General features: G+C 42.3%; 1 protein-coding gene and 1 long non-coding RNA gene across 3 annotated transcripts; one reads left to right on the top strand and one right to left on the bottom strand.

Moving 5' to 3' along the window:
- Positions 1-7,443: 7,443 nt before the first annotated feature.
- On the bottom strand, positions 7,444-22,569 carry LOC106890760. The gene is made up of 3 exons (XR_001412574.1): positions 22,455-22,569; positions 11,637-11,695; positions 7,444-7,615 (listed from the first exon to the last, which is right to left on the bottom strand). It is a non-coding gene; the product is annotated as an uncharacterized LOC106890760 (long non-coding RNA).
- Positions 16,875-20,832, top strand: TRH (thyrotropin-releasing hormone). Of its 2 annotated transcripts, XM_014946760.1 has the most exons (4): positions 16,878-17,003; positions 17,092-17,144; positions 18,037-18,250; positions 19,398-20,832. In XM_014946760.1, exons 3-4 carry the CDS (start codon positions 18,055-18,057, stop codon positions 19,982-19,984), a joined length of 783 nt encoding a protein of 260 aa, XP_014802246.1. In that variant the 5' UTR covers positions 16,878-17,003; positions 17,092-17,144; positions 18,037-18,054; the 3' UTR covers positions 19,985-20,832. The 2 variants fall into 2 exon arrangements, with proteins under 2 accessions (XP_014802245.1, XP_014802246.1); XM_014946759.1 differs by lacking the exon at positions 17,092-17,144 and having other exon boundaries at positions 16,875-17,003.
- Positions 22,570-22,714: the final 145 nt, after the last annotated feature.

Here is a 22,714-nt window from a genome sequence, read left to right as displayed (position 1 = left end):
TATAGGTAAAAGGGACATTTATCCTTGAGTCACACACATCAACAGGTATCTGGCACTAGGGGCTCTCCTCGGCCCATTGCCTTCAACTTCCCATGTAGAACAGATGACAATTCCAAAGTCAGCTACTCATATCAGCGTTGCTCCAAGGCTTTCTCTGTCCCAAAGTAATGCATTTCTTCAGCTCATAATTCCCTTGGGGTTTTTTTCCCAACGCTTAAGCTCTTGTGAGCACATTTCAAGATGTCTGTATCTAAATTCAATATTCACAACTGTAACTCACAGCTGTCCGCCACTGAACCAACCTCTTTACTAGATATATGCTCCCTAGCATGCCTAGATGATTCTTGTCACTTGTCACTACAATCACACAACCCTAAAAATACAAGCCTTGAGCCCAAAGCAAGAGGTCAGAAGAAGCCAGAAGCAAGATTTTACTTCTGCGAGAGGCAGCTGGTCCCAGCTTCCCCATCCCACTCTTTCCTGTTTGACAGGTTGTGAACACATATTAATTCTATTAATATTTATGCATTTAATAACTTAGAAATCAGTGCCTGCTATAAATCAAGAGGTCACAGCTGTTGCCAGGAGTGGTTGCTGTACCTTGAAATTATTTTGTTTTTTTTTAAAACAAAAGATTGTTCTGCAGCTTCTGGTCATAATGACTGATGCTGAGGAAACAAACATCACTGCATTTTGATGATTTGCTGTTCTCAGAGCAATAAAATAACTTCAGTCCAATTTAGTCCACTGCAATAGAGGGACTTCTACTACTTGATTTCTTCACCACCCTTCAGCTCAAATTTTATGCCCTCAGCTTTTATTTTTCCATTTTTAAAAAGTCATGAATATTCAGTAGTGTTTATAAAGCAGAATAAAATTTGGGTTTATACAGCACTTCTTGTACTTAGGCTACATGCTTTCCTTCTCTGAATAAATGATTCTGATTCTCACAGTGTGCTGATGGAACAGTCATTATGCGTTTGGGAACGACTGCCTGGAAATCGGCCTATGTGTGAAATAATAAGAAAGCAGCTTTCCTCTAGTTTTTGCTTTCATTTTTTAAGTCAATTGAGATTCTTCAGAGAACAGGCAGAAAAGGTCAGGATGTAAATGAAGATGCTCTATGTTACAAAGAAAAAAATGTTTTTTTCTTAAAAGCATTCTTAAAAGCTTGTGCTCTATTTAAATTAAATAAAATGATAGAGGTAGTTCTGAATGAAATTATGAATAAAGCTCATAACAGTGCAGTTTAAAATGGTAAACGTGAGAAGAAACACACTTCTGCCATAAATATGGGGAACTCCAACTAGCCAGATCCTCAGACAATCTGACATGTTATTGGAAATATAGTCTAATTATACTAAAATGAGATGTTAGCCTAAAATTACAGTAAGAAACACCTTTTATGATTGTCTCTATTGCTTGCACAAGTAATATTTGCACATAATCTCACACACAATTAACTAATTTACATGTTAAGTAGAAGCACATTGATGTCAGTTTCCCAGGGAAATCGGAGATACATATTTGCACTTGTACACTTAAGTAGCTGCCTTATAAAACCTGGCATTAGAACAGACAAATGTAAATCCTTTCTGGATAAAGTCCAAGTCATGTTTGGACTCACACAAGTACCAACAGTACTGGTGTCCTACAGTGCTGATAACCTCAGGGCTCCTGTGGTCCATTCTCATGCCATTCTCAGCACTCCCTCATCGATGCAGCCCAGGACATCTGCTGATTCTTTGGCTGGATATAACCCTTTGCTCTCTACCCGTGTCCTCCCTGAGCCTGTACTAGCCAACGGTGAAATGTATTCCCTCTGCAGGGCCAGGAGAGGCCTGTGCCCACATCATGTGTATTGCCCCCTCCACACCTTCCAACCACCGTGTGCGGTACAGACACTGGGCAGCTGGGCTTACAGCAGGAATAGCATTCTACATGGAGAAAATCTGGTGAGAGGAAGTACAGAATTGGTACAGACTGATGGTAACACACTCCTAGTACATGTTTTCATTCTTAACTAAACCTCATGCACTTCAGAAGCTTTGCTTTCGTGGCATATTGGTGAGCCGGACAAATCCCATCAACTGTAATTCTATGAACAGTACACCAGTAGAACCAAAGCTCAGATTGTGCGTGTAAATCATGCCCAGGACCCTGGCTCATGGGTTTTGAACTGTTCTCATGCCTCAATGTTCTTGGGGTAGAAATGAGTGTGTTTTTCTGATGTATGCTAATCATCCACATGCCACATCTTGTCAGTTTTCTGGTTCCACAAAAGACACCCTGAATCCCAAGTCAACAGGCTAAATATCCTCCTGGTCTGTTTTACAGGCCAAACAGAACACTGGTTGTTAGTTCCCAGCTGTGCTTCCAAAGAAGTTGCCTGGTGCACTTTGTCATTAACATTGTTCTGTTGAAAAAAAGGTCCCCTGAGCAATGACAATTATGATGGAAATTCAACGTGTAGACTGATAGACAATTCAGAGAAATAGCTCCATATCCAGATTTGATAACGTGCAATTATTTGATTGAACCTTTGTGGGCTTTTTGCCCCATCCTTTGGCTGTTGCTGCACACAGACTCCTTTCTAACAGCTGTGGAGAGCACAGAGCTGAAGATGCACATGGACTGCAGTCAGCTGCGTATGAAACAGGAATTAAAATTAACTCAACCACATACTGAGTAAATTTGTGTTAGGAGTGAGGGATTCACTGCACAGCAAGCAATGCACTTCACTTAACAGGCATATGCTTTTCCCTTATTAGAAAACTAAGGAGTTTATTGTGATGCACAAAAAGACCTTCCGATTTCATAGGACTGCAAAGAGATTCACTACACATACAGGAGTATCTCTTCAGCTTGGCAGAAAATGATCTGTGGCTTCTGGTGGACACCAAGCTGAACATGAGCCCCATGTCCCCTTGCCACAATGAAGGCTCATGGTCTCCTGGGCTGCCCTGGGCAAAGCATGGCCAGTGGGTCGAGGGAAGGGATCCTTCCCCTCTACTCGCCACTGGTGAGGCCACAGCTGGAGTGCTGTGTCCAGCCCGGGCTCCCCAGTAGAGGAGAGACATGGACATACTGGAGAGGGTCCAACGAAGGGCCATGGAGATGATGAAGGGACTGGAGCACCTCACATCTGAGAAAAGGCTGAGAGAGCTGGGGCTGTTCAGCCTGGAGAAGAGAAGGCTCAGGGGGGATCTCATCCATGTGTACAAACACCTGAAGGGGGGGTACAAAGAAGATAGAGCCAGGCTCTTCTCAGTGGTGTCCAGTGACAGGACCAGAGGCAGTGGGCATAAACTGAAACACAGGAGGTTCCCTCAAACACCAGAAAACACTTTTTCCACTCCGGGGGTGACTGAACGGGCACAGGGTGCCCAGGGAGGTTGTGGAGTCTCCACCCTTGGAGATATTCAAAAGTCGCCTGGCCACGGTCCTGGGCAGCTGGTTCTAGGTGGTCATTCCTGAGTAGGGGGTTGGACCAGATGACTTCCAGAGGTTCCTTCCAATCTCAACCAGCCTGTGATTCTGTTATCGTATTACAATTTGGAGTCTCCATATTCCAGCATAAAGTTGAAATTCCAAGGAGATTGCTATATTTTTGACAAATTCCTCCTTTGGTAACCAGACCATGCTTTCAGACAAGACAAGGTGCCAGAATGTGGCTCATTCAAGTGACTTTTTCTGGAATTATAAAGGTGACACTGCAAAATTGTTCTGTTCTAGACAGGTTCCAGACAGGCCATGCTTTTCACACTACTGTCAAAACTGGAGTGCTAGAAAATGTACGATGGTGACAGAGCTCCGGACCTATGTGACTGTGCCACCACTCTTTGCTCTGTGGTAAATATCACATGTAGGTCAGTACCTTGGTACTGAGAGTCTAACCCTTACCCTGCAATCACATCCCTGTGAAATTCTAATGGCCCATCCCTTGTGAGCCAAGTATTAATCTTTAGCTTCCATGTATGGTTATATGTTTGGGAAGTATTTTTAGATTTGAAATGATGAACTGTAAAACACTGCAAACTGTTTTAGTATTCCCAAAACTGTGCTAAATATATCTATTGGTAGGACTTTAAGTGGTATGTTGTGCTAAATGCTCAGTGATTAAATATTAAATATACATTTACAAGTCTCAGGTTGAGCCCATGTGAATGGAGATGCAGTTTGACTCTGATCTGCCAGACAGGAGCTGCATTATGGTTTAACCCCAAGGATTGCTAAATCCCTGAGCCGGGTAACAAGAACCATGTAACACTGCACACGCTCATTAAGAATGTAGCGTGGTTGAATGTCCTTTCAGCAACAACCTGAGAAACATCTTTTAAATGTGTGGTTAAATTCACATTTAACAACCATTTTAATTATTTTACGCTTTATTAATTGCTCACAGTTTGATTCAAATTTAATTATTACTATTTGGATGAACTTAATAATTAGTTTTTAATGCCTCCTTAATGGTCTTGCCTGATAATTGTGACCTGCTGGCCCTTCTGCATGCTCCTGTTTTGACTGAATCAGAACCAGGCCTTTCTTGTAAAGTGAGTAATTTGCGAGAATAACCTTTGCATGGTTTTGTTTTTTGAGCAAGTAGTCAAGGAGTAAAACCAGACCCCACATGGTCCTTTCCAGTTGGCTGGAGCTCAAGCAGGCAGTCACTGGGCCTGCGATGGTCAGAGCAGCTGGAAGGGAAGAGAATTACTCTCAGCTGGTAGAGACAGCAAAGAGGGCGACGTCAGGAACCTCTTTATGTGTTCATAGAGTCACAGAATTTTGTATGCTTTAGGAGCACTCAGAGAGACTGGAAGCTAGGCTGTTGCATCATTGCTTGTAAGGTAGTAAATAGTAGCAGTAAAAAGTAAAAAGTAGTAAATCCTGCCAGGTACAGGTTTGCTTTGAAACAGCTGAGTTTTCTACGTCTGTCTGTCAAGATTGTTGCTGCTGAAACTCCAGAGAACCCAAATTATCAAGCAATGAGGAGGAACCTGATTATGGCAATGGGGAAAGCAAAAACAACTAGCATGAGGACTCTTTCCAGGCTGATTAATGACTTGTAGCAATTACTCGCTTCATACAAATGCTCACAGGATATTAGAAGTTAATATTTTGTAGTTCTATCAGATTTCAGATAAGCTACTGCTGCATTCCACAGGCAGGAAATAAACCCTCTAGCTTGAGTTGGAAGTAAACTATATGAATAAAAGATGTTACTCCTATTTTGCTGCAATGGAGTAATACAGACAAAGGGACTCTGCTGGGTGACGCTGGACAAACAGCATCATCATTAACAGGTGTAAGTTGTTTCAACTGACTTACAGGTCTGATCCTGGCCTCAGACTGGGCAAAACTCGCACTAAGTCCTGACGAAGGGCTGCTCAATGGGCTCCGTGTGCCCCCAGGGTCTGGTTTGCCTATTGCACTGTTTTACACCAGTGCCTCTCCTGGTGCTCTAGAATGAGTGTGACAAGAAGGATCAGCCCTAGAAACACTGCTAAAAGACACCCAGCCTGACTTCTAGTGCTGATTACTCCCACTATTTACTTCTGAAGGAGAAAAATGCAGCTAACTTAGTACACACGCTATGCAGCTTCTGCCAGCAACTCTGTGTGTCAAAGACAGACTCTTCACGTTTCTGCATTTTCAAGCTTTTCTTGCACTTTTGGTCGCCATTTGAACACTTCTGAGACACCCAAAGGAGTGTCTTGAGTGACTGAAGGCTAAGAAGCACAGATATGGACCAGACGCTGATAATTTCCCTGCAATGTCAGTACGGTCAGGTCCTACAGTGGACACTGAGTGGTTCCCTGTGGTTTTCTGAGCTGTTCTTTCATCATGGCTAAATTTTCTCACTCTAGATTTCAATCTTCCTGAAACTTCAATCAGAAGTTTAGTTTTATTTAATCTGATTCCTCAAAGCAAAACACTTCTTATTATGTTCATCTTTCCCGAACAAAGTAATGCTCTAGAGCTCTAACAGAAAATTGAAATTAGAATCTGAGCACTGTGTTATCTTATTGCCACACGGCTGACTAGTGTTGTCTTTTCAGCCAGAGTTTGACTTCAGAGCTGGAATGCAGGAGGAGGAAAAAGGGAAGCAGGAGGAGATAAGAGATAAGAGAAAGGCAGAGAAAGGGGGGAGTCATGGCTGGGAGGAGCTTTGATGGCACTCAAAAGAGCAGAGCTGTATTCTTGCGATGTTTATTTCGGATCACGCATTTCATTTCTAATACAGCCCCAAAGTTAATTGTTCAACTTCTCTTTTATTGCAGTTTTCACAATCTCACATTATTTTACTGCTCTTTCTGATATTAAATGATACCAGACCCACAGGAGCAGCTGAAACATTCGGGTCAATGCCAACTCAACCCTGTTACAAACTATGGCTTGTGTTGCTTAAAGCAGATTTTAAAAAATAATTAATAAAACAAAACAGCTCCCCAGGAATGAAAAGCACATCTGGATGGAAAATTTACAGCAACATCTGGCTGCTGAAAATTTAATAATACAAGGACAATACTGATTTATACCAGCTAAAGATGATGTAATGGATATCAGTCCCGTTTGCTTCAGTGAGCTCTGACCAGCACAGCAGCACAGGCAAGTTCAGTCCCTAAGAAGTCCCTCGCTAGCTCTGTCAGCTGCCACAGCCACCACAGACCCAATCCCAGAAAGAAACGCCACTGAACAGAGGAGACGAGATGCTGTGGTCTGTCAGACAGAACATTTACTCCAGACTGGACCAGAAACAATCAATAGACTATTTCCTATTCATAAGCAAAAACCCCTCAAAACCTTCTAACCTCATGGTATTTAATTTTTATCTTAATTTTTTAAAAAAATCATCCACAGTACAACTCCATTAAAATTATTGCCTCTATCCCAACCCTGATTCAGTCTTGAACCTGAAATCAATGGAGTTTTGACAGGGAGAAACTTGGTTCTGCTGGGCTATCAAACATTGCTGGTGCTAATTTAAAATAGAGGCTTTACCAACTGCTGTAGCACCCACTGAACATGCTTAAATGAGATTTCTTTGTGAGGAAACTTATTGCAGAGTCTTCTAAACGTCACAAAACTCTAATTTTTTTAGCAGCACTATAAAGACACTTTCTTTTTTTTTTTTAAATTAGACATCAACTTAATTTGATTTTTCCCCCCCATATTGCAGCAAAATAATAGGTAGTCACTTCATGAGTCATTTGTTTATTTCAGTACCTTTGAAGCACGGATGTGATCAAGGACATTATGATGTTTTTTGAAGCCAAAAAATATTAAATAACCAGAGACCTTCAGCAACCTCTAGTGATACCAAATAAGATGGTACAGTATTGCTCATTTAACTTCATCTCTTCATTTGGATTTCCAGGATACAGTACCTCAATTCTGCTAAAATCAAAGACTTATTCTAGACCTGTACTACATTAAGGCTGCAGTTGATTCACATGTTGTAGCAGGGCTCTGCTTCCATTCTCACAGTCAGAAAGAAGCGACTGCTATCAGACATACCTGGAGCTGCCACTGTCACATACATCGTGGGATCTTCAAAAGACAAGAGTGCCCAAGACAATGACTACTCCAGCAAACCCGGCCACTTCAGTTGTGTCTAAATGGGAAAGATAAACCTTTGAAAATTTCATCGCATAACTGTCAATTCATGGTCAATAACTTGTTTTTAACTTTTTATGTTATCAATTTTCCAGGCAGTTGAGATCTCTGAACACCAGAATTTAGTGGTAACAAAACTGTTGCAGCCCTGCAGACTGATAAATTATTATACCAGGAAGGTCTAAATAGAAACAGCGTGTAATCAGGATTCTGAAACAGAAGTCCAAATAAGCCATGATTTATTGTGTAATCAGATACTGGTTTACCTCATAAGGTCCCCAAACTCCCTAATACTAGACATCACTGAGCTTACAATGAAGTGGTCTACAGCTACCAGGGGGTATCACAACCTCGCAATCTGAGGTCACTATAGGATGAGCACATTGCACCTGGTTTGGCAAAACTGGCTTCTTTATCCAAGCCAGGAAAACGAGCTTCTAACTCAGACCCAGCTTCATCAGCAGCTCAGAGCTCCTCTGGTTCTGCTGCTGTGCTGGGTCTGGCTGGGAGGAGATAACACGAGTTCCAAGCAGTCTGCCATGTCCAAGGGCTCAGAAAGGGCCAACTGCAAGACTTTCCCTCTTGATCTGACATCCTTTTACATATATGCTGTATGAAACTCCCCGTGTAAGACCAAGTTAAAGTCTGCTCTCTGAGTAAAAGCAGTTGACAGCTTCTAGCCCCCAGTAAGATGGTTGTTAAGTTTTGCTTCTGGAAGGCAAAACCCACATCAACACTGGGAGTCTTGCAGTTTAAGTGGAGAATTTCTCTTTTTCCTGGGACTCCTGCACACATATTTTTTTTCTACGCTAGGCACCCATCTCACACTACAGAGAAGGGAGAGAAATGCCTTTAAGCAGCTCTCTGCAGGATGGCGCCTGTTCTTACATCTACACAAGGTCTTATGCCAGTCTTTACCCAGAAGCCTTAGACAACCTTTTACTGTTGGGAAACCTGGCAGAGCCTGGACCTGGGGTGATGTGCTCATAAGCCAAAATGGTGAGGGATGTACAGAACTCTTCATTCTGCAGAATTCTCTGAACATCTCATCCTTGCCTGGGTCAGAGTCACTCCTGTCCATCAGAGAGGGACAAAGGCACACGCAAGTAAGGCCAGGGCAGTGTGCTGGATCGAAGTCTCCAGATTCTCTTCACAGCACCATGTTAAAGAGCAGCTGAACCACCACTGACAGAAGCTGGAGATGAGAAACAGTTCATACAACCCAGTTCCAGCTGAACTATCTTTAACTTCAAAATCAATTTAGCAGTGTTTTTCAGTTCCCCGTTACAGGCTGTACTGACCAGTGCTGTGTACCTTCAGGTAAAGAAAACAGCTGCATACCATTTTTCTGCCTAAGCAAGTATGTGCTCATATAACTGGCCCCTACAGAACTGAAAGTGATTTTAATGAAGATGGAGTTACTGTTTTTCAATAAAAGCACAAGTGGTTGTAAAAGGTCAATAAGATTTACTCTGGTGTGGGCTTAGAAACATTTGTTATTGAAATGACAAAGGTACAGTGTTTATAGAGCATACAGTTAGTGATCAATGGCACTACCTGTTCATCAGGCAATCCTTGGCATTTCCACAATTTCTCCATGCAATAAGAGTTGAGCTTCACTTATTCAACGTGAGCAGCGGAGGCTCAGAAATAATCACAGATTGTTGCTGAGATCTTCCAGAAAGTATTTTTAAAAAGTCTATCATTTCTTGTTCTTGATGAGTCATTTCAAATGTCAAAATGTTGGGTCACATTTTTGAATAATAACTACGAAAATGTGATGTTATGAAAATTTTAAATCTGCATCTTCCGTGTGGGCCTCTGAATCAGAGTCATGGAAATGCAGGTCTAAAAAGGACTTTAAGAGTATTTTTTTACTTTTTCTAGATGCTTTACTTTTTTATAGTTTCTAGATCTACAAGCAATTTCTACCTGACGTATAGGTCATCACAGAGCAAATTTAACAAAAGGATTGCTTTTATTAATGACCTTTCACTCATCCCTTTGAAGTCATTCCAAACCCTGCATTGTCTCGACCACAAGGTAAAAATCACTGATGCATTACAGTTATCTCTGCATTCAAGGATACAAAGACTGTCACGAGCCATTCATTCCAGGAGTGCATTCTAGAATTCCATCATACCATTTAGGAGTCAACATAGCACACTTAAAATCTGATAGCAGCTGGAAAGAAAGAAATGTGAAGAAGAAAACTGCCTATTCAAAAGTCATCAGTGGTTTGTAGAAAGAATCCTGTGAAGTTGCTCATTGAACAGGATGTTACACCACTGTTTAAGGGCCAAGAAAAGTGTCCATCGCACAAACAGTCTCACCAAAGCTTCACTGGAGTGAAGTTCCAATCAAACACAATTTTTCAACTTACCATTTTCTTGACTTAAATCTGCACACTAGGCCCACTGGGCTTGATGAACTATTAACAATGCTTTTGACATCTCTTCTCACCATCCGAGACTTTCAAAGCACGTCACAAGCATCAAAAGTCACTGTATTGTATCACTATCGCTTATTTGCAGACAGGGAACACAAAACTCAGGTATTTAGGAGTCTACCTAATTCCAGTTACCATCTATGAAAAGTCTGACTCTGATTTTAACTACTGCTGGATTTCTGCCTTAATGCACCACTCAGATCACAGAGCAATTCACCGGGAGAAACAGAAATAGAACACAGCTCTCCCAGTTCCCAGACTCCATTCTGACAAAATGACCATGTGGCCTCCCAGCTTGGTGCTTGTAAAAATACACCAGCTGCTGCTGGGCAGAGGTGAAGAGGAAGCCACAAGTAAAAACCAACTGTACTCCTGGTCTCAACATGTCCCTCACCAGTCACGCACAGGTCTTTATTGTCCCTTAAGCATGACGTCCAATATCTGGCCTGTAGAACAGCTTTAATTGTGATCTCTGCCCACAAATGGCAGCTGAATACCCACTGATTCTCATTTCATGATGTTTCCTTGTAAACAAACCCATTAAGCATCAGTGGAGAAGTCTATTGTTATTACAATGACTATTAAAGTTATAAAGATGCAAATTACACAAAGGTCTTTGTCATTATGTAACTAGTAGGACAATATGAAAATCACCTTGAACAACTGGTTGTGGGCATCTTCTTGCTCCCCCCCAGATCTCTCTGTTGTGCATCAAGCTTCATCTAAAAGTGTATAAATGATGGGCAGGGGAACAGTTCTAAACCGAGTCTCTATGATCTTCCCTCATATTAACCAGATAATTCACCCAACCCCCAAAGAAGGGACTTGCTGACCTATTGTGTCCTACGCACTGTGCACATCTCAGCACTGTATCAGATCTCTGGTGGCTTCTGCAGTTAACCAAGTACAAACTGTAGCATTTCCCACTTGATTTCTAGCCACTAATAAATACTTTCAATACAGTGAAGGCTTGGATTTTAAGTAACAGCTTTCAGTTTCACTGGTGCCATTAGTGATGGGTGCAAGTGATAGCAATAAAAAGCCTCTAACTATTATCTTTGCCACATGCTTCGCAGACACAGTGGCACTGATGGACAGTACCAGAAACAGTAAACTGCATCACTAATATTTCCTGAGACCTTCCCATAAATGGTCCATGCTGGAATTGCAGAGCAAAAACACCAGTTGTCTTCATCCTGCCAGTAGTGTTTTCATATAAGCTTGTCCTTACAAGGGGGAAGAAATCCATGCCTGGATAAAATTACTGTCTTTTTTCTTCCGAGTCCTTTTGAAACACTGCAGTGAAGCTTACAAACCAACTGTAACCTAGCCCTGATTAGCTTGGTGAGGATCTAAAACTACCAAAACTCTTGAAATGTCACATTTATGCCTAGCACAACCGACATTATTACTCCATCTTCTCACTTGCTCAGTCATTTCATACACCTACAGGTGTATGCACATATGTATGGTAGGTGTAGGTATATGCAGGTGTATGTATATACACCTACACTTCATTCTAACTCTCTTGGGATGGGCAGTTTCAGTTTTACTTCTATATAGTGCTTACCGTAATGGGAGTCTGATCTTCACTGCTGCTGTGCTATAGGACTCTTACAGACCAGTAACCTAAAAGAGAAAACGACTAATCTTACTGCAGGAAGAGTAACACATGGTGAGTAAATTTAAGCCCTCACAAAATGAGCAGACCAAATAACTCTGTAACTACTAAGAACAATAAACCCACTAGAAAAAAGTCAGGAACAGTTCATTAGTAAAATCCACACACATAATACATATGCATAGTCACAGGCACACAGCAACAACAGAGGGGAAGGGAGCAATACTGGAACTAACTGTTACCTATTTCAGTCACAGCAGCTAATACGCCTGTTACCTGAAACTAACTTTGTTAGTGACACCAGATCCCTGTTCAAAATCCCTCTGTACATCTGGTTCCACGCTGCACCTCCATTAATAACTGCTCTTGGAGGCTCTGCGTGGGAAGGCTCAAATGCAGCTGCCTGGCTGGTGTGGTCCTGCCACTGGCCCCGTGTCCCTTTATCGGGCCAACACAGACAACTGGAAGGTAAATCACATTTGTACTGCATCCTTAAAGCAAGGCTTGAGGTCACTGTACCGAACCATTTATACAAACAAACAGCTGTCTTTTACAGCAAGTGAAAAGAACAATAAGAAATAAAATTATTTCATTTAAAAAGCTGCTATAGAAATGTCTGAGTTTCAAGAGGAAGATGTTCTACGGCCAGCCACAGGGGCCAGCTCTGGAACTTTTCATTCTGCTTTTGCTCCATCTTCTTATTTGTGCTCCAACCGAGGTCTCCAGTCTCTGACCACCGGGTGTCTTTAAGTGCCTCCAGCCTCCAGGAGCCGCTCAGCTGTCCTGTCTGTCTGGTCTGGCAGGACAGATTTCCAACATGCTCCGAGCCCATTGCTCCGAGAACCTGACAGAGGAACCAGCTGCAAGCTGAGGGTTGGTGACTTTAAAATCCAAACCAGCACTTTCAAACAAATTGTGCCAAACACTAAATCTCTTATCAACTCTCTCACACAAATTTGCTCTCTTTCACACCCTCATTGGCTTCTCTATCATAATTAGGATGTGTTAGCAGCAAGCGTAAAGGAACAGCATAGAGGAAACAAATTAGTATGTTACTCCTTTAATTGCTATGGGAAGTAGTGACCTCCTATTTATAAACCTCCAACTGACTTTGCAAGTTACTTGCTGTGAATCAGACTTACTTCTTAAAAGGACACTGGATGTCCACCATCTCTATCATACCAATTCAAATTTCCCTGAATCTCTTCTTGCTCCATCATGAAACTCACCCCAGCTTAAAACCAGTATTTTGGCAAAGTAAACCGAGCTGTAAATTTGCTTTGTCCAATAACTAATTCCCTGCTGGAGTGAAAAGAATCTCTTGAGCACTGTCATTAGCAGCTGTGAGAAAACAACCGGCTGGGCAGCTGAGTGGTTTTGGTGCCTGGAGGCTTGTTTCATTGACATTATTTAGTTTGAAAGATCCTGACTGTGCCTGAAACAAGAGCCAGGGCACAATGAGACTCCTTCTGGAGATGGCCACTTTCTTCCCAAATCACAGGGTTCTCTTGATTAGAAAGCTATAGAAATGACCCTGCATAAACACTACAGAGATAATTACAAAATAAAGAAACATTACAGTGAATCCACCGAGATCTTTAATTCCAAACTGCCACCATCCCAGAAGGAACACACTGTGAGTTAGGCTGACTCGTAAGTATACAATTAAGCCTGTCAAGTTCTGACTCCATAATATGCTGTTTAATATTGAAAAGTCTGTCAGTGAACCAGTATGTGGGATTAATGTCATAATGCTTTGGGTTTGCTTCCTCATGAAACTATAAAACAATTTACCTGATATAAGCAACACGTTATTTATACTCTTTTTGGCAACAGTTTTAATGCTATGTGGGATACTCCCCCTTCCCTCTAATATAATAACCTTCCCTGGCCTTTATGGATTTAAATTGGTGAGGGGAGCTGTGTGTGTTCCATGTGGAATTTACTCAGTAATTCTATTAAGAGCTTCCCTGCACAGAAATTAATGTTCTCATCTCATTCAATAATTGTCCTATTCATTATTTAAAACAGAAGACCTAATCTCTCCCTATATTAAGTTTCCTCACAGGATTTTCTATTAGTTTCAAGGAATTCAAAAGATTAAGCTTCAACACTTCTGTGTTTGCAAAACTATACAATTCTGGGGCTTATAGTTACAGCATAAGGTTTTACAATTTCTGGAATTTTTGGGAAGAAAGGTGTCAGTTGAAAGTTACAGAACCTTCAAAAGAGGCCCTTTACTTTTGTTCCTCACCATTTTCAGCTGACACTCCAAGTGACATTCAGCATTAGCCAGCAGAACTTCTGCAGAGGAGTTTGCCTTCATTTCACACCCTAGATTTTATATTCCCAACTACTGAAAATGAATGGAAGAACCGTTATTATTCCTCAATGGTTTGTTTTTTGATGAATGGTAACAAAGGTGCTTGGGCTGTGCTGTGCTGCTATTGCCGAGCTCCTCCCGGAGGGTGCTGCGAAGGGGCACACACGCATCCGTGTGTTCTCAGAGGAAAACTTTCCTCACCTAACCACTTTTTCTCAAATATCTTGATAAAACATTTGTTCTGCCAAAAGAAAATTAATTTCATTTCTAAATCTCCAAGCAACACAAAGGCTACATATGGAAAATTACATCAATGTTTAATTACCATCATAGCTGAATTCAACTACGTTTGTTAAACCTCAGCTTCCAGGTACTAGTCCTTCTTATATTTTTACCAGCACAAAGACAGAAAACACCCCATTGTTATCTTCTCCATGTGTGAGGACATAAAGGCAGTAATCAAGTCACCCCATGCCTCTCTCATGGAATGGGAATGCTAAATTGAACACAGTGATAAGCTGGACAACATTTTGAGCAGAGACTGACAGCAGCGGTGTCTGGGACAGGGTACTGGTAACTGTAAGTACCGAGATCACGGGACTGAAGGCATTGCCTGCCTTGCAAATCTATTCTGTATTTGTGACTTAAAGGGCTGGAGCCGATGGCTCAGTAAGAACATCCCATCCACAAGAGCTGGCTGTGGAGGTACCATGGGAACAAGCTTCTGTTACAGAACGCTTTTTCAAAACTGAAGTGCTTTGTAAATACATTTTAGCTGAAAAAAAATCCTCTGAGTTTTGAGACTAGCTTCCTCGGAGGGCTGCTGAGGAACCAATGCCCCAAACACAGGCATTAAGACAACTGCTCACATCTGCTGCCTCCAGAGCTTCCCAGCTGCTCCCACTGCCTGGTGGTCCGTGCTGGTACGAACATCCCATTACAATTATGGGGTTGGCTCAACATTCATGGATAAACTCCACTGGAAAATAACAATCAGTACAACCCCACCTTGTGCTCCACCAAGAGCACAACCTTGCTTCTTCACAGTACATAGAGAGCAACTTGCCTATCCACGCAATCCGATTTCAAAAAAACTGCCAAAACAAGCCAATTCACACAACTCCTGCCTTGCAGAAGAGATAAACTCTATGTGATAGATCGTAGGCACAATGCTTAACCTGCTCCAAACATTTCATGTTAAAAAGAATAGAGAAAATGTCATTGACTGAAGAAAAAAATACAATAAAGTGAGATTGAGAAGCTATTCAGAATTACTGAACCCTTCAACCATATGATGAAAACATCCTTTTATTTTTTCTTTTTTTTTTTTTACTTAGAAGGCTTCAGCATCTTACCAAGAAAGCACTGGAGGGAGCCAGGAACAGAATTCTTAACAATCTCACTGTTCTGTTTCACTTTTCTAAAGGCATGTTTCAACATGCAGTTCTGAATGGCCACTTTACTTTATAGGTCAATATGATATTAATTTTTAAACTCACGTGTCATACCGTAAGAGATCTTACAGAGTTACTATGCCCAGGAAATGCCAAGCAGTGAGTGTGGAGCAAATGTAGTTCCTTATGAGGTGCACTGTGACAGATGTAATAGCAGTTCCCAAATCCATGGCACTAGTATTTGACTCCTAGAAATAGCATAGTGGAGAAAACCCATGGGCTCATCCAGAGAAATGAAGGGGCACAGTTTGGTTTGTGAGAGAGTCTTAAAAAGACAGTAGCCAAGGGCTGGGTGACAGACAGGGCACAGACCCACGGTCTCCTGCATTGGCCATCGCGGCACAGGATGACAGGGTTCAGCGTGGAGCAGCTCCTGCTGCCCCTGGGCTGTGCCCTGCTGTGCTGACCAGGGCAGAGAGAACTACACGCTAAGAATTGTCTCCAGCTCATAATTACACGTTATGAGGATTTTCACATTGGAAGTATGTGGCAAATGCAGATTTACTAAACTGCAGTCACACAAAGTTCCAAAGCGTAAGTCTTAGCTACCCTGTAATTTCTAGGTAGCTGAGAAATTCAACATGTCACCTGTTGTATCACTGGTGAAATGCGACTCATCTGTTTAACCTTTGCTTTTCCTACCTATGTTTTTCAAGAGCCACGGTTCAAAAAGTATGAGAGGATTTTTTAAAATTCCATTCAATATGTGGAACATTTCAAGGCAGAGACAGACAAGTTCTAAGGCTAATCCCTTAGCAGTACTGTGCAGAAGAGTACCTCAAAGAGACAGACGGGTTAAAGGGAGAGAGTCTTGTTCCTACTTACAATAGCATAATGCTTTTTGAAGCGCATAGCAGCAACATAACTATGTTTTAATACCTAATGCTATACACCCCATATTCTAATGTACTGTTTATGGAAGCCTATGGCAAGAAAATACAGAACTGTGAGCCAAAAATTGTATAGTGTCATTCAGAATAAGAATCTGTGGTATAAACTTATTTAAATATAATAAACTAATTTTTTTTATTGTTTTACTTCCTTAACTGAATAAACTACCTATCTCTCTGCATTTACACCACAGTGCTTGCTTAGTAGAGGATACACAAACTCATTTTTGTAAAGCAGAGGAAAACCTCCTTTTCTCTGTGCTGTCTTACATAAAATTCAACAAAATCTCTTTAGAGAATGGAAAAATAGTGATTTCTGGAAGTCGAGCTTGGAAATATGGAGGTCAACAAATAACTATCAGAGTTTTAAAATGCATTCAAAATGCAGATCTCTGACATTGGTTACAAAAAAGAAAACAACACATCACCTACACTACCTCACAGCTATTTGCATACTGGGTTCAGAGGCAGCAGAGTATAAGTACGGAGGCACGAGCCATCCAAAGAGAACTCAGCAACAGTTCTGTTGGATACTGCGTGTCTGCAGCAGAAAAAGGGCAACTTTGAAGCTCAGATGTGCAAACAGCTTTAAAGGACTAAGCAATCTCTTGGCAGATGCATCAAGCAAAAATCTGAAACTACAAACCAGGTAATTTACCAAATCATTCCTTTTTACCTGATTCTAACTTTCCTTCTAAAGATTGCTCTAAGCCAAATAGCCTGTGTGATATCCTTAGGGCTGTCATCCAAGGACTTCATCAGAAGTGACAGAAACCTGCTAATAAGAGAGGTAGTAAACTCATTTTCTATTTTAAAAATTTGTAGAACTTGGTAAAATTGTGCATTTATTTTTTTCTGTTCTAAAGATATAATTAAGCTAAATGACTGCTCTACTAGTATTAAAGATGTAGTCCATTCTACTGAAGGAACTCTACTTACTGGAAAATAAACCCAAGATAAGCGCGTTAGGAATTCCAGTGCTAGCTAGAAGAAACAGAAAAACACTTGTTATCTGGGCAAGAGATAATAAAGGATAAGATTATTATATCTCTGAAAAAAAAATATGAAGTGCTTACCCAATGCAAGAAATCTCCCTGATGAATGGAGCATAGCTATCTTATTATACTGAAAAATAGAGAGACATGCAGCTACTTTAAATGTGTAGAAATAGATATTAAAAAACTAATGGACTGTTAAAGCTGGACTTAACTAAATGTGGAATGAAAGTGCTGCAGCTCCCACTGTTATGTTAAAATGAATCCTTAGCAAAGGGAATTGCCTGGTGAAAACTGTTAGTGCAGGTGTATGTGTGTGTATCTCTTGTGGGGCAACAGTTATCACAGAGTTCAAGAGGGAAATTATTTTTGCCTCTTTGCAGAAGACAAAGCAAAATCACTGCCTTTCAGAACTATCTGTGCATCAGGAAGTTAGGTGTTCAAAACGTTCCTACTTACTCTGCCAGAAAAATGAGCAAGTGCCTGGTTTTAATTGTGAAGAATTTACAGATTCTTCGAAGAATATAAAATAAACTGAGAGGTTAGTTACAGAAATTAGGAAGGACCCTCCTAAGAGACTTCAGTTCCCACAGCAGTGCCATATTTCCTTTTCTGTGTCTGGAATATTGCTACTATTGCTAGGTTTGCTCGCTGCACCCTTCTCCCCTGTTGTCCTCTCTCCCATAGAAGCTGCAGGAACCCACAATGCCATCTCTCCAGCTGCCACTGCTGCTCCTCTGCCTGACCCTGTCTGGTGTCTGCCTCAACCAGGGGCAGCCCCTTCCAGAGGGAAGTGAGAAGATGGGAAGAAGTCCCCTGGATGACATCCTGCAGAGATCGGAAAGCCTCATTCTTCAGTCTGTCCTCAAGAAAGCCGAAAAGAAAGAAGAGATGAATAAAGGTATAGAGAACACTGGGGACATCCACCTGGTGATGTCGGCATAGTACTTGGCTGAGTTCATTAGATCCAATATATAGTTCCCAGGCTTTAATATGTGTTTTTATCACTCAGACTAAGGGGAAGGGAAAGACAGGAGATCTGCTGCAATACACTGAGCTCTCAAAAGCTTTCTTCTCTATGATCTCCTCACTTGGGAGAGTGTACCTGTACCATCACTGAACAGCTGTGACATAATAGGAAGGTAGAAGCCTGTCACAGAAAACTTGCCTGTCTGGCAAGTATGTCCCTAGGGAAGATGTAAGAGGACATGTGGAGATCATTCCCCAGTTGTGGACCCTGTAGTTAATGCTAACTGGAGGTAGGAGTGCTCCCTCAACTCTTTTCCATGACTGGAAGGCAGAGAGGCTGCTCTTGTGCCTGCTGCCTCCTTGCTTGCAGATGCTCTGCTCTCAGTAGCCACAGCAGTGGAACCAAATCAGGCTCAGGGGACCACAAGAAGGTGCCGGCCACCAACAAGGAGCACAGAGCCCTTTCACAGTGGAAAGAGAAGAGAGCCTCAGGTGCCCATAGAAAGAGCCTTTCTCCCTTTGCTCATGAATGCTGAAAGTTGGTCATGTTGATCCAAGACCTGAAATATTAGCAAGAGGTGAAGAATGAGTAAGAGAAACTAACAGAGTTATGACTGGCTGCTGGAAATACTGAGCTGGCTTTCAAATGTCCACATCCCTGCTTCTACTTGTGTCTCAGCCCTATCTTTTCCCTGTCTCAGTCTGATTCCCGGCTATTCCCCATACCGAGCTACTGCAGCAAATTTCTTCCAGCTGCTCAGCATCTTTTTCTCACCTCCCTTTAGCTGATTCTGACATATTTACCCGAATCAACACATTAGGCTTTATCATTGCATGTTTTCCCATTTGGCTGCAGCTAGTTCCTATTGTACCAATTCCTCCTTGTTAAAAAGGAGAACCGTTTTGACAGATTCCATCCAGAGGAATCAAATTCAAGACCATACAGTTAACTGTGCAATTAAACGGGCATAATGAGCAACAGATTATAATCCTGCATCACAGAACTCCACAAATTCCCATTTAAACTTCTTTAGTGAGTACTATGGGGGCTCATTAACATTATTCTTTTTCTTGGACAGAACCAAATGCCCCTCTGCCAGAATGGCTTTCCAAAAGACAACACCCTGGGAAAAAGTTCCTAAGTGACCTGGAAAAGAGACAGCATCCTGGAAAAAGAGATGTTGAGAAAGACACATCTTATGGAGACATTCAGAAGAGGCAGCATCCAGGGAAAAGAGAGATTGAAGACCACCTTGGTGGCTATCTGGAGCTGAAAAAGCGCCAGCATCCTGGCAGAAGGTCACTGTCGGATCAGTATGCTGCCATCCCCAGTGTTCAGCTAACCTACTTGAATGAGTTGGCCAAAAGGCAGCACCCAGGCAGAAGGTATCTGGTGTACAAGCGCCAGCACCCTAGCAAAAGAGCCTGGAGTGATGAGGTAGACGTTAATGACCAACACAGTGAGAAACACCAGCACTCTGGAAAAAGGCTCTGGAATTCTGACAACCCAGATGATGCAGGGCCCTGCAACATTCAGGAGACCTTCGCCTGCAACAAAGGCAGCTTGTTGCTTGATTTAGTAGAAAACGTTAGCAAAGACAGGGTAGAAGAAAAACGTCAGCACCCAGGAAAGAGATCAGCATGGGAGAGTGAAACAGAGGAATGAGAGTAATTGTGTATCATGTGCATTTGGTGAAGTAAACTGCCAGATCACTAAAAAATTCTGTTCACTGCCTTTTGGCTTCCCACTGCTGACCTCTGCCCCCATCTTTCGGTGTGTTAATGTTCCCATGTAAGTTAACAGCTTTGTCACACACTTAAATTAAAGGAACTAAAGGACCCAGCTGAATGGGACAGGCAAATCCTGAGAGTCTTCAACTCCCCCACTTTAGGAATCTAAGAGAGCTCACTTTCTTATGAGCCCAGACCCCAGAATAATCCCACGGTGTGCGTCCAATTTTCTGTTCCCAAATGACTAACATGGGCTCTTAAATATCTGTTCTGATGGAAGTGGAATAATTATATGGTCTCCTCTCATGTCAGTGAAATCAGTAAATTAAGCAAAGGAGAAAAAAGAACAACATATACCACCTATTTCAAATTGAAATTGAATAGGTTTTCAATTCTAAATGATAAATTAATGGGACATGAACCCTTGCGTGCTACAACCTGTCCAGACAGTAGGCACTCAACAGAGATAGGAACCGTTCCCACTGGAGCAGATTAGATGACTGGCTTCATAGTTTGACTTAAAACTGGCACTTTAAACCCCTTTTCATCTTTGAGGCTGCACAGTGCAAAGGGTTAATGCATCCCAGAGCATCTCAACCACAAGCTGTGAACCCCACTGCGCACACCCCGCCACCCGCGTGTCCACATTTCAGTCGTGCCACTGGAAATCATGCCTTCTCCTCAGACATTTATAATGAAACAAGCAGACATCCTTTTTTTTCCAACAAGGGTTTCTGATTTCTCCCCTCCCAAAGGAATGCCTTTACTGTCTATGGTCAGACTCCCTGAAGTGTTTATTTGATATAAATGGTTCAATAAACATCAACAGTCAACTCTCAGTGTCCTTATTGGTTATGCAAACATACCGTAATAGAGTGAAAAACATAAACCCAATCCAAGCTAAATAAAAATACATAAATTAACATAAAAGGGCACAATCTTCTTGCATGCTGGTGGTCAGCGCATGTTTATATGTAAAACTGTTTTGCTATTGATGTGTAAGGATGATTTACATAGACTCCCTTTTTAGATTCCTTTTTAAAATCTTCTACCTTTATTACACACAAAACTATACATCTGGGCTAAACCCACAGCAACCTTGTCTGCTAGTTCACAAGGAACTTTACTAGAGATCTGACTTCCTGTTCACGGTCTAAACAAGGGATTTACTGATTTTTGCAACAGTTATTGACATCATTGAGTTATTCATATCACTTCTGGTACATTCCAAAAGGTGGCAGCTATGAGAAAGCCAAAGCGAGGAAGGGAGAGCAGCATGAAAGCCCACGGTCAACGCTTTTAATGTGCAGCTACAAAGACCTGGTTCAAGCTATTAGGTTACTACCTATGAAATCTACCATTCTGCATAAATCTCAGATGTACTTTATCATCAATAAATCAATCACTTATTCAAAAGAAAAGCGCGTGCTCTCCTCACAGTGTTGCCAGTGGAAAGCTAGCACAACTGATTTTATTTAAGTCTCATTTTTCATCTTCTGTATTTTAGGTTCTCAGTGCTCCAGTATTTTCAGAGATGCCAAGTTCTGCCAGGGGCTACTCAAGTCTTTAAATGCAAGGCTACCACTACTATAATTTTTTAAGGAATAATTTCTACTGGGTTTAAGTTGTTTTGTATTGTCGGGGGGGAGGTTGTGTTTTGTTTAAAAGCCAAGCCTGATCTAACAGCACTTTACAGTAAATCAGATTTATCTTGTCATTATTATCATGCCTGCAGTTGTTAAAATTTGCCTCAGTTTAGAGCCACTGAAAATGCACTTGGCTGGCAGGGAAAGGCCCAATGTAAGCAGATACTGGGAGAGCTCTGACCCATTTCAATTAACTAAAAAAAAAAAAAAAAAAAAAAAAACTTTTTTTTACATGTAAATGGTTTAAAAAAAATCAAACTTTCATATAAATTATGCAGAGATGTCTAGAGACCCGCATGCCACCGCAGCCCCGGCCACGGCTGGGCTTCCTCCTCCAGCCACCCAGAGCCCGCTGCTTCTCTGAGCTATTCGCCTCTGGTAGCGAGGAGGAAAAATAGAATGATTAAAGTGACCCTGCTCTTCGGAGCCGACAGTTTTTGCTGGATGCTGCACAGAGAAAGCTTGCGTGCCTCCAAAAAAAAAAAAAAAAAAGCAGCTTTGTTACTCCAGCAAAAGGTCTCTGGAAAATGACAGAAACACTCTCAGAAGTGTTCCTGGCCAGGAGCGGGAGCACACATGAAAGATTCCTTCCAAGTTGTGTAGGCCAGTAGCCAGCTTCAAGGACGAGACACAAATTTCCCCCCCGCTGTGGGGGATGGCCCGAGCGGGCGCCAGCCTCCCCTGCGCGGCAAGGCCCTCCCTGAGGCTCCTGAAGTGATTCTTGTCACCGCCGCCTCACGCCGCCCCTCTCCTACACACCTGCGTGCCCCGGGACGAGGGGTCTTCCCCGGGCGGCCGAACGCAAGGGCGCGGTCGCTGCGCCTCCCTCAGGGCAGGCCCGAGCCGCCCCCGCCGCCGCCTCCTCCCAACCCGCCATCGATAGCTCTGGGCTTGGCAGCGCACGCCTGAGCTGGGCCTCGCCTCTCCCTCCGCTCCCGGATCAGCCCTCCCCGTCCCCACCCTTCCCGCCCATCGATATCTCGGCGCTCGCCCCGCCCTCCGCCGGCCTCTGCCGCTCC

This window comes from Calidris pugnax, unplaced genomic scaffold (assembly GCF_001431845.1).
Source record: "Calidris pugnax isolate Ruff unplaced genomic scaffold, ASM143184v1 scaffold81, whole genome shotgun sequence".
Taxonomy (NCBI): domain Eukaryota; kingdom Metazoa; phylum Chordata; class Aves; order Charadriiformes; family Scolopacidae; genus Calidris; species Calidris pugnax.
This window is presented reverse-complemented; position numbering and strand designations above follow the sequence as displayed.